We start from the raw sequence: 18,401 nt of genomic DNA on the forward strand, positions 1-18,401 counted from the left end.
AAGTTTGGTTTCATGAATGCTTTATAGAGTGGTAGTGTTCTTTTTTAAGATTTGGGCTCTATGTATCTGCCTATAAACCCAAAATTTGCTCTGGAAAATGTTGTCATACAATGTAAAAACATTTAACATTCTGGCAAGAATCGGACCCAAATTGTAAAGTTTTATTTCCAGAAAAAGCTGCAACTCATTTCATCAGTGAGAGCTCATGAGGTAGTGGGGGTGGGGTGGGGCGTGGGGGGTGAGTGGGAGGAAGTGTTCCAAATTTGTAACAATGTTAAAATGGGGCAGTACACTGGAGCACCAACTCACTACAACATAGAGTGGTGGGATGCATGTTTGATTCTCCATGTTACTTAACTTTCATTCTCAGCTGCCAAGTGGAGGCCAGATGCCTCCCTATAAAAAGAGGCTGGGGAAGGAAGCATGAAGAAAGAGTAATCCCTAACTTGTTCTCCTGTACCTCCTGCCAAATGGTTCAGAGCATTGGAGGAGATGTGGGAGCAGACTATCCACCAGGTCACAGCTGGTGCATGATCAATGTAATTAGAACAAGTCTTACCATCAGATTAACAATTTCCACCAATATTGTAAAGAAATGCAGTAGAAAGAAAAATACTATTTTCATTGGTACAATATCACAAGACAGTTTCCTGAAATGTTCTTTTAAGGGTGTATTTACATTACAGGTTCAGTGTCAGTGCGAAGGAGTTTCTGCTTTGCACCAAAACTAAACATGTGTAACGTAAATCTAGAGTTAGGGCCCAATCTGATTATCAAGTGATGGAGTGTGCAATGTCCATCTTGAAGGGGTCTCACCCTGTTTGGCTGCGGTGCCAAGTCAGGCCGTAACTCTGTATTTACACTATAACTGTAGAGTCAGTGCAAAGCAAAACTGCTTCTAACCAATGTTACAGTTATAATTTAAATGCTCTCTTAAAACACACAAAGAATAAAATCTATTGAAATGAACTTATCAGCTGAAAACTTACTCAAATGTTGAGAAACAGTAATTACTCAGACAACAATATAATAAACATTTCCTAACAGAGAGTTTATCATAATAATTTCACTGTGTGGTCTAATGAACCTTCACTGTGGAAATAAAATCAATTCCAGCTGCTTGTGGCACATTCTAGATCGTACCAAAAAAAGCCACAACTGTTACTGCTTTATGTGAGACTAAAAGTAGATGGCAAACTTTAAAACCAAACTTGAAGTTCTCACACTGCCATAAGGATATATTACCAAGAACAATTCTGATATAAACAAGTTGTTTACTGAATTCAGGTATTACCATAGTTCTGTTTTGTTTTCAGTTACAACACAAGGACCACTAACTAATCACTTTTACAGAAACTTTTATAAAGTCATTGCATTGTGGCTTGTATGTTTCTCCTCTGGAAATTCTATGGATTGAAAGCAAGTTATTGTCCTGGGTCAGTTCTGCCATCAATTAGTGACAATGCTTAGGAATAAGACACATTAATTTCTACACTCCTCTTGTGTATGGCTCTTCACAGGAAAACAGGCAAAGTACTCTGAGTTTTGCAGTAAAAACAGAAAAATGTAAAAATACACAAGTCAGTCAACAACTGAAAGAGAAAGGTTAATTAACATTTCAGGTGGAGCCCTTCATCAGAAGGTTTCTAACAAAGGGTCCCACCTAAAATGTTAACTTGTCTTTCTCTTATCAGATACTGACTGACCTGCTGTGTACTTCTAGTACTTTATTCTTAATTCAGATTTTCAGCACTGGTAGTTTTCTTTTAAAACTTAATAATTATTCTCAATGTAGAACATAATTCATAAAGAAGCAGCCCTCTCATAGAATAAAAGTCATCCATACTAGACTAATCTCCATATAAAAATGTATTCTACAGCCAAAGGTAAAATGCTCAGAAGGCAGTGGCATCTGAACCCAGAGCACTGCAGCAACAAGAAATGCAATACAATCCAAATGTAGAGCACTGGAGACAGCAAATGGTAACGTCTGTAAATCTGGAGCTTAGTGATGCAGTTAGTTATAGCACTATCTTTTCACCTCTTAGATTTGGGTTTGAATCCAGCCCGGAATGATGGAATAAAAGTCTTTCTCTGTGTGATGGATATAAATGTCCCAAACAAAATGAGTTTAGCCACTGTCAATCCATTATTCACTGGTTGAGAGTCCATGGCACATATCTAGTGGAAAAATGTGCAGGGCTATGGGGAAGAGCAATTGGATAACTCTTTCAAAGAGCCGGCACAAGCACAATGGGCCGAATGGCCTCCTCCTATACTGTATCATTCTATCCATAATTTGGCACCAATCGACAATCTCACTGAAAGTGGCCACAAGGGGTAATCTCCCCTTTTATTTCAGTCACTCAGTTCAAATTATCTGGATAATTAAATTTTTTTTAGCTTTAAGAAGTGAATTTAAAACATTGGAAGTAGACTGCAGTTTGGGAAATTGGAATTTCCTGATGGGCTTATACATTTGAGGCTCAATATAAGGCTTATTGCTTGCATAATAGAGTCCTTTACCTAAAGGGTTTGTGCTACACCTTTCCCATATATCCAATGGTGACATTGGATGTAAAAAGTTCCACTTGCTGGCATGGACATTGCTCCCCTCAATGAGCAGTTAGATACAATAAAAGCAATAGAATGTGCATCAAGTAGTTAAAATTTCTTTAAAATATTAACACAATGTAATATTTACAGAAAAATGAAGCAGATCAAGTTGTACAAAGATATTTTTATAATATTTTGAGTTGCCACATACAGAACAATTTGGCTGCCAGTATGTAAATAATTAAGGGATACACAATTCATTGCAAACCCCACAACATATTTCCCAGCTAAATGAATTTCCTGCTGACTATGCTGAAAAATATTCCCTTTTGTCATGGTTTCTTCCAGTCCTGCAATCAAACAAGGTGACAAACATTAACATTAGTCCCTCCACTATATACAAACCACCAGCAGCTACTTTCAACATTCAGTTCAGAACCAGGAACCATAAGCATCAATCTTAAGGGAATGAGATGCAAAGGTCGGCACCCAGAAATAAACACCTCATCATTTCACACTGGGAGGGATATTTAAATGGAAATTTGAACCTGAGTTTTATTGAAACTTGATTGCATCAGTTGAGGAAGGCTTGGAGGCAGTGAGTGAAAACACCCTGGGAAAATTTCCATTGTCCTGTCAGTGGGAAAAAAGTAGAAAATCCCAATCTATCATGTACAATCCTCAGTAGACCAAGAAAAGCAATAATATATATGTTGTAAAGTTATGTACCTATAAATTTCTTAGCCCCAAAATCAATTTTCATTTAACCAATCTATGGGTTTCATAAATACGATAAAACTAGGGGTATAAGATACACTTTCATGGCTGCATTCACATCCTCTTAAGAATAAGGGTGTTACTTACAAACCCATACAAATCATGAAGGTTTTACTAAAAAGACATTTCTAAGATAGATGAGACTTACAAACAGCTGTAACCATTACACCAGATTTCATAGTAAATGATTCAGACGTGCTAAGGACAAGAAGGTGAAATTCCACTGCTGAGTGTTCCAAGATAATATTTAAACATATCTTGAAAAAGAGGTGACTATGAAAACAGCGACTATGCTAAAGACACAATACAGCCCCTCCTCATTGGTCAGAATGCAAGAACACTGGGAGACTGCTGTGAGGTTACAAAGTAATAAAACTAGGTTACTTTTTAAGTATGTGGTAGGAACCATATCCATTCAATACTTTGAACCATATTCAAATTTATGTCTGAGTAGACACGTTTACCTACCAATTGTTGTACAATAACAGAATTTCATCAGATTCTCTAGTGACCAATGCTGCATTCAGATCTAGGTCAGGAACAGCATGGCTCAAATTATATTCAGTTGAACAAGTCAGTTGCAATGCAGTGTTCAGTGTAATGGCAGTATCCACATGGTATCATTTTCCTGAATGTGCTTTCCTTACATTGACCTGCCCTCTCAAATGGAACTAGAAAACTGAGCTCATTTGAGATGTTTGATCAAACTGAGCCAAGTTTAGACCCTTACTGGCTCAGTGTTACATATACATATTTAACAAAAGCAAATGCATCCACAGCAATTTCAAGTATTAAAGCTCAATGGTGATTGTAACAGCTAAATTTTCTACCATTAGAAAAATGGTACCAAGGAACAATCAAAAATACTTTGCACATTCTTAAGCCAGACTTGGGATTAAAAAATTCCACTGGCAACTGGCCAAGGGCCAGCAGGAAATAAATATATTCCAGCTACGGGTGAACTGAAAATGAAACAATTCACCAGCTTGCAAGCAGCAGCAGGTTTCTCCCTCTTTTATCATTTCTCTCTTTCTGATACCACAATGACTAGCTTCTCTTCTACACCTATGGTGTATTTTATTTGTTGCTGATTTTTTCTTTTCTCAACATTTTATCCCCTCCTCACCCATAAGCATTGACTGCTTGCCAGGGATGTCCCGCGAGTTCCTTCTCATACCTTGTCCAAGTGGACGTTAATATTTGAAACCCTTCTTAGACAGGGTATCAAAAGCACACTTCTAGCATGGACAACAATTAAGAGCATAAGCCCTGGACAATTTTCCCCTCCCTAACCTAGGGGAGATGCAGCCAACTGTAATTCACCCTACTACCATGCTGGATGAGATCAGTTAACTCAACACAGGTAGAGGATCAAATTTGGGCTTAGGCTATTGGATAAACTTGCTGAGCTAGAAGGGTTGTTGTATTTCAGATTCAATTCCTCTAATTAAGGTTCAAGCAACAGTTTTTAGTGAACACAGTGTTAAGTTAATAAATTCCATTTGCCTTGCAGTGTGCATATTAAAAAAAAGCCCCATAGCCATGGATAATGACCAACTTTATAATTATTTATGGTTTTTGGACATTTATTATAGTAAAATAATTCTATACCTTCCACCAGGGTAATACAATGTTAGAGAAAACCACCCTTTCAGATTATATACCAGTTTCCACTTCTGACAAAGGGTCTACACCCAACACATTAACCTATATTTTCTCTTCAGAGCAGACAGTACTGCTATGTATTTCCAGAACTATTTTATTTTACCTTAACTATGCTTATATATAGTTGATAAAATTAGATTGTTTCTTTTATTATTTGTTGCCTTTTTGCCTCCATAGAATGTAGATCTAAAACTGTACACTGTATTTTGGTGCACATATTGTACAAAAACAAATAAAATCTATTTTCTGTGAACAAGCCTTTAATGAAATCAGGCACTCTCCTGAAGTTCAACATCACTACCATCACAAATAACAATGGATTGTCTAGTACTAGCCTCGAATAGCAAATGCATCAACCTGAAAGAAAACAAACTTTGTTTTGTGGTATCTCAGTTCTGCTGCATGTTTTTAATGATCTTTGTGGCCTTCCTTACATCAATGAGTTTCTCCATCATAGATGACTACAGATAGAAGGGCCACTTAATTAAAGTAAAAAGTTGGGTTCCACGATTTTACCCACCCACTCAGCAGCTGGGACTAGAATCAGAAGATGCTGTGGAGATGCTCAAGTTCACCTGTCCGTTCTAACAAATGAAGAATCAGATGTGCAGCCAAAGGAAGAAAATATGTATAAACAAACTACAAAAAATAAAATTTGTGTTACCCATCAGTAAAACTTTCCCACTTCATCATAATGTACATTCAATGTTTAGGAGGTTAATGGGCTGAATTTCCACTTGATTCGCAGTAGCAGCGTTTTCTGCCAGGAGAAAACACTTGTCCTGCAGTAGCCAGTAAATTTAAATATGTTAATAATACACAACCAGCAAACTCTGCTAATTTCAGTAACCACTTTTCTCAGCTGTCACTGAAGTGCAATAGGTGAAAAGTCTACCCTAGCAGTAAGTGTATGCTATAAAAATATACACTATTCCTGTCCTACTTTATCATTTACTCCTTAGGCCATACCTAATGTATGTCAGGGAGGGATGGAAGGTGCAAGGAAATCTGAATGTACTGAAGCCAAAGATAAAATAAGCTTCTAATTAGCCACATGCCTAACTCTCAGGTAATCAGTTAACAGTTAGCTGAAGCAGTGCTCTACCTGAACTACTACCACAGAGATGGGAGGAAAAAAATCAAAGCTATCACCAAGTTGGAAATCACAAAGCTGCTGGCAATAATATCATTGCCACTTCTAGCTACAAGTAAAATCCAGCCCTTTATGTAACATATCATTGAATGAAGCTTTCTTCCTCACAAGTTCATTTTTTTTTACCCAATACGAGTCAAACTGCATAAATAAATGACTAAGAACAGGTTTCCATGTGCTTTATTTTGTGGCAGCAATGTTGTCAGCTGTTTTATGTAGAATGAGACCTGAACAAATAAATTAAATACAAATACACTGCTGTGCAATGCTCATGCTAGTAGGCATTAGGACAAAAAGATTAGTAGATTAATTTAAAGCCAATTTTAATATGTGATCGAATAAAACTGAAATGGATCTAATCTTCAGGAATTAATTGTTCTTTTCTGGTAGGCTGGGTTGATTTGGGGTTGTTTGACATTCATTTAAACAAAACAACAAAAAATTCCTCCTTCATGGTACCCCCCCCCCCCCGCCCCCCGTTTTTGTCTCCTTCTTCATTGTTAGCCCCATGTGATTTATATTTCAGGTAGGATTCTTCTGCCAGATTTCCACCATGAAACCCACACCAAACTCCTGCTAGTTGGGAGCATCTTCAGTTCTGTCCCGGACTCCCAATATGTAGCGGATCTTTTTTCTGCTGTCACTGCACTTGCTGTTTACCATGGCATAAAATGCCTTGTCCGTCACGTATGCAAACTTCAGCTGCACATATGCTGCAAAATACAAAGTGGAAAAAACATAAGTTTTGGTGGATAATCTTCAACAGGATTGTTTGACCATGATATTTCAGTCTTAATCCAGTTTCTAGTGTGGGTCCAGACACATAAGGAACTGGATTAAGAATGAAGTAACAAATTTATTACATAACTCCACATTCACTCTATGCAGACACCTTATAGAAGCAGTGGATCACATCGAGTACTACAGTTGTGGTTAGAATGTTACAAAGCTCCCATTGTAATTCATTAGAGTGAACTCCCAGTGGTTTATGGTTATGTGAAGTCAAAAAAGTATATTTCAATAATATAAACAGAAAATTCTGAAATTACACAGCAGGTCTGGATTCTGGGTAAATGATCTAAACCCAAAAAAGCTAGCTCATCAGAATCTATACCCTCTCTGTATTTCCTGTTTTTATATCAGATTTCTAGCATTCACATTATTTTTCTTTGTTTCAAGGTGAAGGATGTTAGTGCTAGGAATGGAACACTTTCCATTTCAGGCACCAGTGTAAATATTAAGCACGCCCAGGTCAGGGGACAGCACAGCCAGATGCAAAATAAAGTTCGTTTTACTCTGACCCAACAGTGTGAACCGGGCTCAACCTCAGAAGAACATTCCGTACTGCACCAGTGTAGCAATTTTCCATTTACCACACAAATCATCCTGTAGCCTGCAAGATTGTCAATTAGTGCCGTATTAGGGGTCATTTTGTACTGTGGGTCTAGACACACTAGAAACCGAATTTTGAAACTAATTTCATATAGGACCCTCACAGCTAGAGGAGGCTTTCATCCCATTAGTCTCAGCTGCATTTGAACCCAGATCGCAGAGGTAAAAGGCTAGTGTCCAACTCACTGAGCCACCCAGTTCCCCCTGTTCTTTTCTCTACTTATGAATTGTTCATTACCTTCTTGTTAACTATCTCAGATCAATTCAAACAACATTCATAAGTTTTACATCCATGATTCCCAGAGAAAGTCTTCATAATTCCTACAGCTGAAAATCATCTACAATACTGATTAATGTATGTTGAAAAGCATTAGCTTTCAACAGCACTGAATGTAGGAAAAAAACTGAAATCGTGGAAAATACTTCAAGTTCTCCCTTATGTACATATTATATATATAATAATTAGCAGATCTACCTTAGTGTTGTTCACAACGAGTCGAAGGATAAACTGTTTTATAACAATAGGGTTTTAAAAAAATTCATTCTTGGAATGTGGGCGTCGCTGGCAAGGCTGGCATTTATTGCCCATCCCTAGTTGCCCTTGAGAAGGTCGTGGTGAGCCTTCTTCTTGAACCGCTGCGGTCCGAACAGTAAAGGCATTCACACAATACTGTTAGGTAGGGAGTTCCAGGATTTTGACACAGTGACAATGAAGGAATAGTGATACATGTCCAAGTCAAGATGTGTGTGCCTTGAAGGAGAACTTGGAGGTGATGGTGTTCCTAAGCATTTGTTACCCTTGTCCTTCTAGGTGGAACACCTAGGTGATCTTCCCATTGTGAACTTACTCCAAAACTTCCTGGAAAAGTAATTTGATTACATCGCAGAGAGCATAACGGTGAATCAGGGACCTCAGAAGTGGCACAGCCCAAGGCTTAGTCCATCTGCATCAATTAAGCAGATCAATATTGGCACAGCCTTCATCACAGAATTCTGAAATTGAAATCCTTTCACTAAACTGAACTTGATCACTTGCAGGAAATTGATCATGTTCAGAACTCACTCAGCTGCTGTATTCAGTTTTCAAGAACATTCTAAGGTACAGACTTATTTCTTTTACCAAATATTTAGCAGATGATATTGATAATTTAAGTTACCTAAAAAATCTTCAATTAAGCAAACGGAAAGAGAAATTGGACTTCGTTTTGCCCATTTCTCAGATGCAAAAAGGGGCAAAAAAGGTATAATTAAAGGGGCTATGTCCCATGTCCCAAAAGGCGCCTGAAATACGTTCAATGCCATATTGGCTTAGGCGATATTTAGGGTCCTGGAGGCCACTTTAAATGGGTGTTAGGCCCCTCACTAGCATATACAAGCGTTGGCATACTCCGCTTAGTTTTTCCAGTTCCTGCTGCAACCTAACCAGCGGTCCTTAAAGGGACTGCCGGAGGCAACCAATATAAAGATAAGTTTCAACTTTTTAACTTCCCTTAATGTGGAGCTAGGAGGAGCAGGAGTGCCTTCAACAGAAATAAAAATTGGGAGAGATGTAAAACGGGTTGCCAAATCACCATCACCCATTTCACACTATCGCACAAAGTCCAAATTGTCCCCATAGGGACCAAAAGGGAGATCTTCTTGTGGAGGCAGAGGGTATGCCTGAAATATTAAATGAGTACTTTGCATCAGTCTTCAAGAAAGATGAGGATGCTGCCAATGTCACAGTAAAGGAAGAGGTAGTAGAGATATTGGAAAGGATAAAAATAGATAAGAATGAGGTACTTAAAAGGTTGGCAGTACTCAAAAGTAGAAAAGTCACCCTGTCCAGATGGGATGCATCCTAGGTTGCTGAGGGAAGTAAGGGTGGAAATTGAGGAGGCTCTGGTCACAAACTTCCAATCCTCACTAGATGTGGTAGTGGTGCCAGAGGACTGGAGGACTGCAACTGTTACACCCCTATTAAAAAATGGGGAGCTGGATAGACCCGTCAACTAAGGCCAGTCAGTCTAACGTCGGTGGTAGGGAAACATTTAACGAGAATAATGTGGGACAAATTAATTGGCACTTGGAAAAGTATGGGTTAATAAATGAAAGCCAGCAGAGATTTGTTAAAGGCAAATTGTGCTGGACTAACTTGATTGAGATCTTTGATGAAGTAATGGAGAGGTTTGATGAGGGTAGTGCAGTTGATGTTGTGTATATGGCCTTTCAAAAGGCGTTTGATAAAGTACCACATAATAGACCTGTTAGCAAAATTGAAACCCAGGGGATTAAAAGCACAGGGCAGCATGGATACAATATTAGCTAAGGGACAGAAAGCAGAGAGTAGTGGTGGACGGTTGTTTTACAGACTGGAGGGAGGTATACAATGATATTCCTCAGGGGTCGGTATTAGGACCATTGCTCTTTTTGATACATATTAATGATCTGTACCTGGGTATACAGAGAATAATTTCAAAGTTTGCAGATGACATGAAACTCAGAAATGTAGTAAACAATTAGGAGGACAGTAATAGACTTCAGGAGGACAGAGAGAGACTGGTGAAATGGGCAGACACATGGCAGATGAAATTTAACATAGAGAAGAGTAAAGTAATACATTTTGGTAGGAAGAACAAGCAGTGGCAATATAAGCTAAACGGTACAATTTTAAAGGGGGTGCAAGAACAGAGAGCCAGACCAGGGGTGTATGTATACAAATCTTTGAAGGTGGCAGGTCAAGTTGAGAAGGCTGTTAAAAAAGCATATGGGATCCTTGGCTTTATAAATAGAAGCATAGAGTACAAAAACAAGGAAGTTATGCTAAACCTTTATAAAACACTGGTTAGACGCCAGCTGCAGTATTGTGTCCAGACACTACACTTTAGGAGGATGTCAAGGCCTTAGAGAGGGTGCAGAAGAGATTTACTAGAATGATACCAGGGATGAGGGACTGGAGAAGCTGAGGTTGTACTCTGTAAGCAGAGAAGATTTGATGGAGGTATTCAAAATCATGAACGGTTTTGATAGAGTGAATAAAAAGAAATTGTTTTCAGCGGCAGAAGGGTCAGAAACCAGAGGACACAGATTTAAGGTAATTGGCAAAAGAGCCGGAGGCAACATGAGGAAAATAAATTTACGCAGCGAGTTGTTATGAGCTGGAATGCACTGCCTGAAAGAGTGGCAGAAGCAGATTCAATAGCAATTTTCAAAAGGGAATTGAATAAATACTTGAAGGAGAAAAATTTGTAGGGCTAAGGGAAAAAAGCAGGGGTGTGGGACTAATTGGCTAGCTCTTCCAAAGAGCTGGCACAGGCACAATGGGCCGAATGGCCTCCTTCTGTGCTGTATCATTCTATGATTCTATAGAGTTCTTAAAATATGTAAATATTACCACGTGGCTATTAAAACTGAGTTAATCACAACATTTAAGATGGAATCAGATAAAAACTTGAAAGAGAGAAATTAAAGGTTACAGGGAAAGAGCAGGGAAGTTGGGGTAAAGTATATAACTTTGATGTGCAGCTATTACTGGCACAAGCTAAGTGTACCAAAAAGCCTGCTCCTGTGTTAAACTTTGATTCTTAAGACTCTCAGTATTCTCACCATGTTATTACAGCTTATTCTGCACCCTCTTAATTTTAAACATAATAGTCAATCTTCTGTCGGCACATGGTGAATGCGCCGACATGGCAGATCCGAAGGAAATTGGCCAACGTGCATTCAAAGTTCATAACTGTCTAGACATAATATTGACTGCTTCGGTGTGGGGGCTTCCGCTCAAATAGGGCAGAGACTGGTCCAGAAATTCTTCTGGGGAGGAGTTACAGAGGAAAATCAAAGTACAGGCATGGCATGGAAATCTGAGGGACAGTATACAAATGGGCAGCAGTGTCAATTACATTTCAAGAGGCCACATTGAGAGAAATGTTTCTATGTTTCTAAAGGGGGCTGTATAGAAACATAGAAAATAGGAGCGGGAGTAGGCCAATAGGCCCCTCGAGCCTCCTCTGCCATTCAATATGATCATGGATGATCTTCTATCTCAATACCATATTCCCACTCTCTCCCCATACCCCTTGATGCCTTTTTTGTGTCTAGAAATCTGTCTATCTCCTTCTTAAATATATTCAGTGACTTGGCCTCCACAGCCTTCTGTGGTAGAGAATTCCACAGGTTCACCACCCTCTGAGTGAAGAAATTTCTCCTCACCTCAGTCCTAAATGTCCTACCCCGTATCCTGAGACTCGTTCCTAGACCCCTCGTTCTGGACCCCCCAGCCAGGGGAAATATCCTCCCTGCATCCAGTCTGTCTAGCCCTGTCAGAATTTTATACGTTTCAATGAAATCCCCTTTCATTGTTCTAAATTCTAGTTAATACAGGCTTAGTCGACCCAATCTCTCCTCACCCAACAGTCCTGCCATCCCAGGAATCAGTCTGGTGAACCTTCGCTGCACTCCGTCTATGGCAAGTATATCCTTTCTTAGGTAAGGAGACCAAAACTGCACATAATACTCCAGGTGTGGTCTCACCAAGGCCCTGTATAACCACATGTAAGACATCCTTGCTACTGTATTCAAATCCTCTTGCAATGAAGGCCAACATACCATTTGCCTTCCTAACTGCCTGCTGCACCTGCACATTTGCTTTTAGTGACTGGTGTACAAGGACACCCAGGTCCCTTTGTACATCAACATTTCCCAATCTATCACCCTTTAAATGATACTCTATATTTCTGTTTTTCCTTCCAAAGTGGATAGCTTCACATTTAACCACATTATACTGCATTTGTCATGTATTTGCCCACTCACTCAACTGTCTAAATCATCATGAAGCCTCTTTGTATCCTCCTCACAACTCACAATCCCACCTAGTTTTGTGTCGTCAGCAAACTTGGAAATATTACATTTGGTTCCCTCATCCAAATAATTCATATATATTGTGAATAGCTGGGGCCCGAGCACTGATCCCTGCAGTATCCCACTAGTCACCGCCTGCCACCCCGACAAAGACCCATTTATTCCTACTCTCTGTTTCCTGTCTGTCAACCAATTTTCAATCCATGCCAGTATATTACCCCCAATCCATGTGCTTTAATTTTGCACACTAACTTCTTATGTGGGACTTTATCAAAGGCCTTCTGAAAATCTAAATACACCACATCCACTGGTTCTCCCTTATCTATTCTACCAGATACATCTTCAAAAAACTCCCTTTCAAAAATCCATGTTGACTTTGTCTAATCCCATTGATATTTTCTAAGTGTCCTGTTATCACATCCTTTATAATAGCCTCTAGCATTTCCCTACTACTGATGTTAGGCTAACCAGTTTGTAGTTCCCTGTTTTCTCTCCCTCCTTTTTTAAAATAGTGGGGTTACATTTGCCACCCTCCAATCTGCAGGAACTGTTCCATAATCTATAGAATTTTGAAAGATGACAACCAATGCATCCACTAATTCCATGGCTACCTCTTTTAGTACTCTGGGATGCAGATTATCAGGCCCTGGGGATTTATCAGCTTTCAGTCCCATTAATTTCTCCAGCACTTTTTTTTTTACTAATACTAATTTCCTTTAATTCCTCCTTCTCACTACACCCTTGGTTCCCTAGCATTTCTGGGAAGTTATTTGTGTTCTCTTCCATCAAGACAGAACCAAAGTATTTGTTTAATTACTCTGCCATTTCCTTGTTCCCCATTATAAATTACCCCATTTCTGACTGTAAGGAACCTACATTTGTCTTCACTAATCTTTTTCTTTTTATATACTTGTAGAAGCTTTTACAGTCCGCTTTTGTGTTCCTTGTAAGTTTACTCTCATACTCTATTTTTCCCCTCAATCAATCTTTTGGTCCTTTTTTGCTGAATTCTAAACTGCTCCCAATCCTCAAGCTTGCTATTTTTTCAGGCCAAATTTATATGACTCCTCTTTGGATCTAATACTATCCTTAACTTCTTTTGTTAGCCATGGTTGGGCCGCTTTACCTTTTCTGTTTTTGCGCCAGAAAGGAATGTGTAACAGTGTCCAATTCATGCATTAATTCCTTAAATGTCATCCATCGTCATGCCTTTTAATGAAGCTCCCCAATCTATTAAAGCCAACTCACTCCTCATACCTTCGTAGTTTTCTTTGTTTAGATTTAGGACTCTAGTTTCAGATTGGACTAGTTCACTTTCCATCTTAATGAAGAATTCTATCATGTTATGGTCACTCTTCCCTAAAGGACCTCACACAACAAGATTATTAATTAACCCATTCTCATTGCACAATACCCAATCTAGGATAGCCTGTTCCCTAGTTGGCTCCTCAATGCACTGGTCTAAAAAAAACATCTCGTACACACTCCAGGAATTCATCCTCCACAGTATTATTGCTAATTTGGTTTGGCCAGTCTATATGTGGATTAAAGTCACCCATGATTACTGTGGTACCCTTGTTACATGCATCTCTAATTTCCTGTTTGATGCCATCCCCTATATTACCACTACTGTTTGGAGGCCTACAGACAACTCATACCAGTGTTTTCTGCACCTTGGTACTTCTTAACTCCACCCAGATGGATTTTCTCAGCCAATATCCTTTCTCACTATTGCTCTGATTTCATCCTTTACTAACAACACCACCCCACCTCTCCTTTTCCTTTTTGCCTATCCTTCCTAAATATCGAATGCCCTTGGATATTCAGCTCCCAGCCTTGGTCGCCCTGCAGCCATGTCTCCATAATCGCAATTATATCGTATCCGTTTACATCTATTTGCGCTGTTAATTCATCTACCTTATTACGAATGCTTCGTGCATTCAGATACAGTGCCTTTAGATTTGTCTTTTTAACAATTTTTTGTACTATGGCCCTACTTATCTTATTACCATTTTTTCTTACCTGGACCCTATTTGTTAGTACACTCTTTTGTTTGTCCGCTCTGTCCCTTCCTGACACAATCTGGTTATCCTTACCCCAATCACTTTCCTGCACTGCTTCCTTGTCTTTTCTCTTTAGCATTCTAGATTTCTCTCCACCGGGACCCTCCCCCTCCCTTATTTAGTATAAATCATGCTTCAGTGAGGAAAGGAATTTTAATAAAAATATTGAAATTTCCACTAGTGTACTATAAAAAATTATTGCAATTCACTTAACTTTCATTCTTGCCTTGAGACTCTCACTGAGGGCAAACACATTCCTGCACTGACACCTAGTAGCTTTGTAATGTAATTTCATGCTTACATACGTATAGGACCGGAATTTGCTGAAAAAATAACAGCATGTGAACGACACATGCTGTTATTAATGTGCAAATCGGCCAGCAACTTGTGGCAAGAAAGATATACCCCGTCAATTGCAAATCGCCACAAACTGCTGGACGAATAGCTCTGCGAAAACGGCACCTTGCCCTTAACCGTGAATTTCACGAAGTTGCTGTATTTGCACATTAATTAGCCGTTAAACTCGCCACAGAAAGTAATGTCTAGTAATAATGCAAATACCCTTTTAACGACGTGATAATTTTTAATGACTGCCAATCAACCTCTCTGTCCCAGAAAATGAACAATTGAAAGTGTGGAGTCTCATTCCTTCAGGTAGCGAATTGTTGTTGGAGATTTTAAAAATGTCAACATTTAAATTTTACATTTTTTTTTCTTACTTTTCCTTTCAGTCTCATTTTTCTCCCTCTCTTAATCCAATCTTTCTTTCCCTCTCTTTATTTCTCTTTCTGTACCTGACTGGACTCTAATTCACCTACTGTAATTCACCCTCCTTCTCAGTCCTTCCTCTGTTTATTTCTCAATCCTTAAATCTCATCGGTTACGGAGGTGCATTCTTGGTCCTGTCGTTCACCAAGTCCCAGAGACCCTGTTGCCCTCACCACACTTATCAGCACGCACTGCCAGCAATGTACAGGGCAAAAAAAATTTGGGCTGAAGGGTGCAGGAAAAAGTCTAACTAACCGGGCACGCCGCACGATGCCCTGCTGCAGCAAAATCCAGTCCATTGATTCTAAGGGCAGAAATACAGTTCCAGTGCTAAGGTTGGAGCTAAAACATACCGTGGCATTTTAACATTTTTAATTCCAATCACAGCACCACATAACAAGTACTGAAGGTAAATGGTGACACTCTTTAAAACACTCTTTAAAATGGATTTTGCCGTAGACAAAGCCTGACATATGAGCTTTCAATGCATTTCAAATGGAATGTTGTGATCTATTAATCTATTTTAATAGATTGGTGGATATTTCTTTGCTTATCGATAGACAGATAAATATTTTTCCATTTTTGGGACCCAACATCAGGTTCAAGCACAAGCCAGGTTCAAACTAAAACTCTCTCTATGCTGCCTCAACAACCTCGACCTTGTGGCTTCTTTATAGTTATAGTTATGGACATGACTGAAACTTTAAATGAATGAGGTGGAGTCTAACAATATCTTCATAGATGTTAACACTTGAAAATCACTACGGTGTTGCATACCTTTGATTGCATCCACAACATCTGGATCCAGGGCTGGTCGAGACATGTTGAACCCACTGTTTTTGCCTTTGCCTCGAGCACAGTGTGAAGCCAGATGCTGCTCAGTGTAAAAGTATTCTAGCAGTGCTCTTGTTAGTTTGCTGGGGTCACTCCTCTCCGCAGGACTGATGGAATTTAAGTTAAGGCAGCTGACTGAAATCCCAGAGCCAGGCTGCATTCCTTCCTTTTAAATATAAGCAACAATAAACATTATAGAACAGTGTATTTGAAATATTTTTATGCACTCGATTACAGAATCCCAACCAGGCTGTATCTTAACTTAAACTCCAAGCAATTTACCTCTACTAACATGCAACCTAAACAGGTGTACTTGTTTGCGAAAGAGACAAATTAGCCACTGACACACAGTTTTGCTGTGCTAATATGATGTGCCAGGTTGTGCATTTCTCATTGCGATTTCCCAAACTGCAAGTTCCTGATTTTAGCAGAAAGAGGGTAGTGAGGGTAGGGGTGGGCTGGAAAAGAAGGAAGCATAGGAAAAGTCTCAGGAAGTCATTAATGGAGGAGTCAAGTATAGAAAAGTCTGAGGCCGGGGACATGTTGCCTGTCAATTCTCTTATACTCCCATTTAAACTCCATGGAAGCAGTGCTATAATATGTGCTGTTTTCTGTTGTGCCAAATCTTCCATGTTTCCACTGTGGGCCAGATTCTGCAGTATTAGACAATTACACTCATGCGAGATTCATGCATTCTTGTAAATCCCTACATATGCACGGTCAATGCAAAGTCACACTTGTAGTTTTGTCAGTCTTTGCAAGACAAATTATCAGGACAAGGTCAGTACAGGTGACTAGCAATGCCCAAAGTATCAGACCTAAAGCAATGGACTCAACCAGCAGCAATCACTATTTATATTTATTGCTGCTAGTACACAGAGGTCAGAGATACCATGCAAAACCTCCAAAGGGTGTCTTGATATCTCCAAAGGCACTATTGTTGTTGTGTTTATTTTAAGGCATTGCCTCCAACAACACTCTTGCCAGAGGCAACCCCAAAGGTAAATGGGATATTAGCTGGCAAAGGTGCATGATGTCAAGATCTTAAATTAGGGAAGAATCTAACCTTCAATAATGAGAGGAATTGTATCTTACAAAACAAAAAACAGTACTTTGAAATAAGCACGGAGATAAAATCATCACTTATAGCATAAATTTATAGTAGTTTCCAAACCTAAGTTATTAATAGCAAACTTTTAAAAAGTTGTGACACTCACATATCTGTTAATATGACTTTAATAGTACTCAAAAGGTTTAAAATCATGAATCTTCAATGTTATTGCAAAAACCATGTATTGCTCCCTGTCCTGAATGGCTTGTTCTAATGATAATGTCATAGATTAATGGCAGTGTAGCTGTTATATGGAGTGAAGGAAGCACATAAACTGAGGCAGTGAAATTGAAAATGCAAAGTCAGAAATTTGAACTTATCACTAGGTTTTAAGAAAGAACCCAAGAAAAGACAGGGATGAGAAATGGCCAATTGGTCTATCAAAACTCAACCCTCTGGAGGACAGGTGAGTTGCCAGAATTTTAAAAGTGTGTTAATGGGGCAAAGATTTAACTCAACACTCCATCATAGCATTCAACTGTATTTTAAACACTTTAAAGTTTTTGCATTTTCTGCCCTGCCAGGCAGATTATTGCAAACATTTATCACTTGAGTAAACTTGTTCCTCCTGATATCTGTTCTAAATTAACTTTTCACTAAGTTCTATTTATGTCCTGTGGCCCTACTTTTCTGGTTTATTTTGAAGTAATATGCTCAATTTACTTATCTATACTATTTCATTTATTTCAATAAGGTCCCCCCCTTAATACTTCCTTTCCAGCTTAAGCATCTCTACTCTTTGATCACAGCTCACCACCATTACACTTGAAGTAGACTAGTCACTTTTTTCTGTACCTTTCCAATATATGTATATCTTGTTTTGATTTAGAAACCAAACTGAACGTAGCACTTTCAAGATGGCCTGACCAAAGCAAAACTTTTATAAACTTGTATTTTACTATTCTGACTAAGTATTCTAACATTTGGTTAGTTTTTTATCTGCTGCACCACAATTTTGGAAACCTGGGATTCTGATTAATTTCTGCTACAATTATTCTTGCATCATAGAATCATACAGCACAGAAGGAGGCCCCCTCCTGCCAGTGGAAACAGTTTCTCCATATCTACTCTTATCAAAACCCTTCATAATTCTGAACACCTCTATTAAATCTCCCCTTAATCTTCTCTGCTCTAAAGAAAACAATCCCAGCTTCTCCAGTCTCTCCACATAACTGAAGTCCCTCATCCTTGGTACTATTCTAGTAAATCTCCTCGCACCCTCTCCAAGGCCTTGGCATACTTC

General features: G+C 39.0%; 1 protein-coding gene across 4 annotated transcripts in view; it reads right to left on the reverse strand.

Annotated features, from left to right (window-relative positions):
• The window catches only part of prdm11 (PR domain containing 11), a 125,551-nt gene that overhangs the window by 18,370 nt on the left and 88,780 nt on the right, over positions 1 to 18,401 (reverse strand). Inside the window, exons 9-10 of one of the 4 annotated variants that reach the window (XM_067993651.1) lie at positions 15,991 to 16,213; positions 5,241 to 6,864 (exon numbers count right to left, since the gene is read on the reverse strand). The exons of the other annotated variants lie outside the window; for them this stretch is intronic. Coding sequence (XP_067849752.1) covers positions 6,728 to 6,864; positions 15,991 to 16,213 — 360 coding nt within the window. The 3' untranslated portion in view covers positions 5,241 to 6,727. Of the gene's footprint in view, positions 1 to 5,240; positions 6,865 to 15,990; positions 16,214 to 18,401 lie in introns of those variants that run through there. 4 annotated transcript variants of the gene reach the window in all.

The sequence above is a fragment of the Heptranchias perlo genome, chromosome 12 (assembly GCF_035084215.1).
Source record: "Heptranchias perlo isolate sHepPer1 chromosome 12, sHepPer1.hap1, whole genome shotgun sequence".
Lineage (NCBI taxonomy): Eukaryota > Metazoa > Chordata > Chondrichthyes > Hexanchiformes > Hexanchidae > Heptranchias > Heptranchias perlo.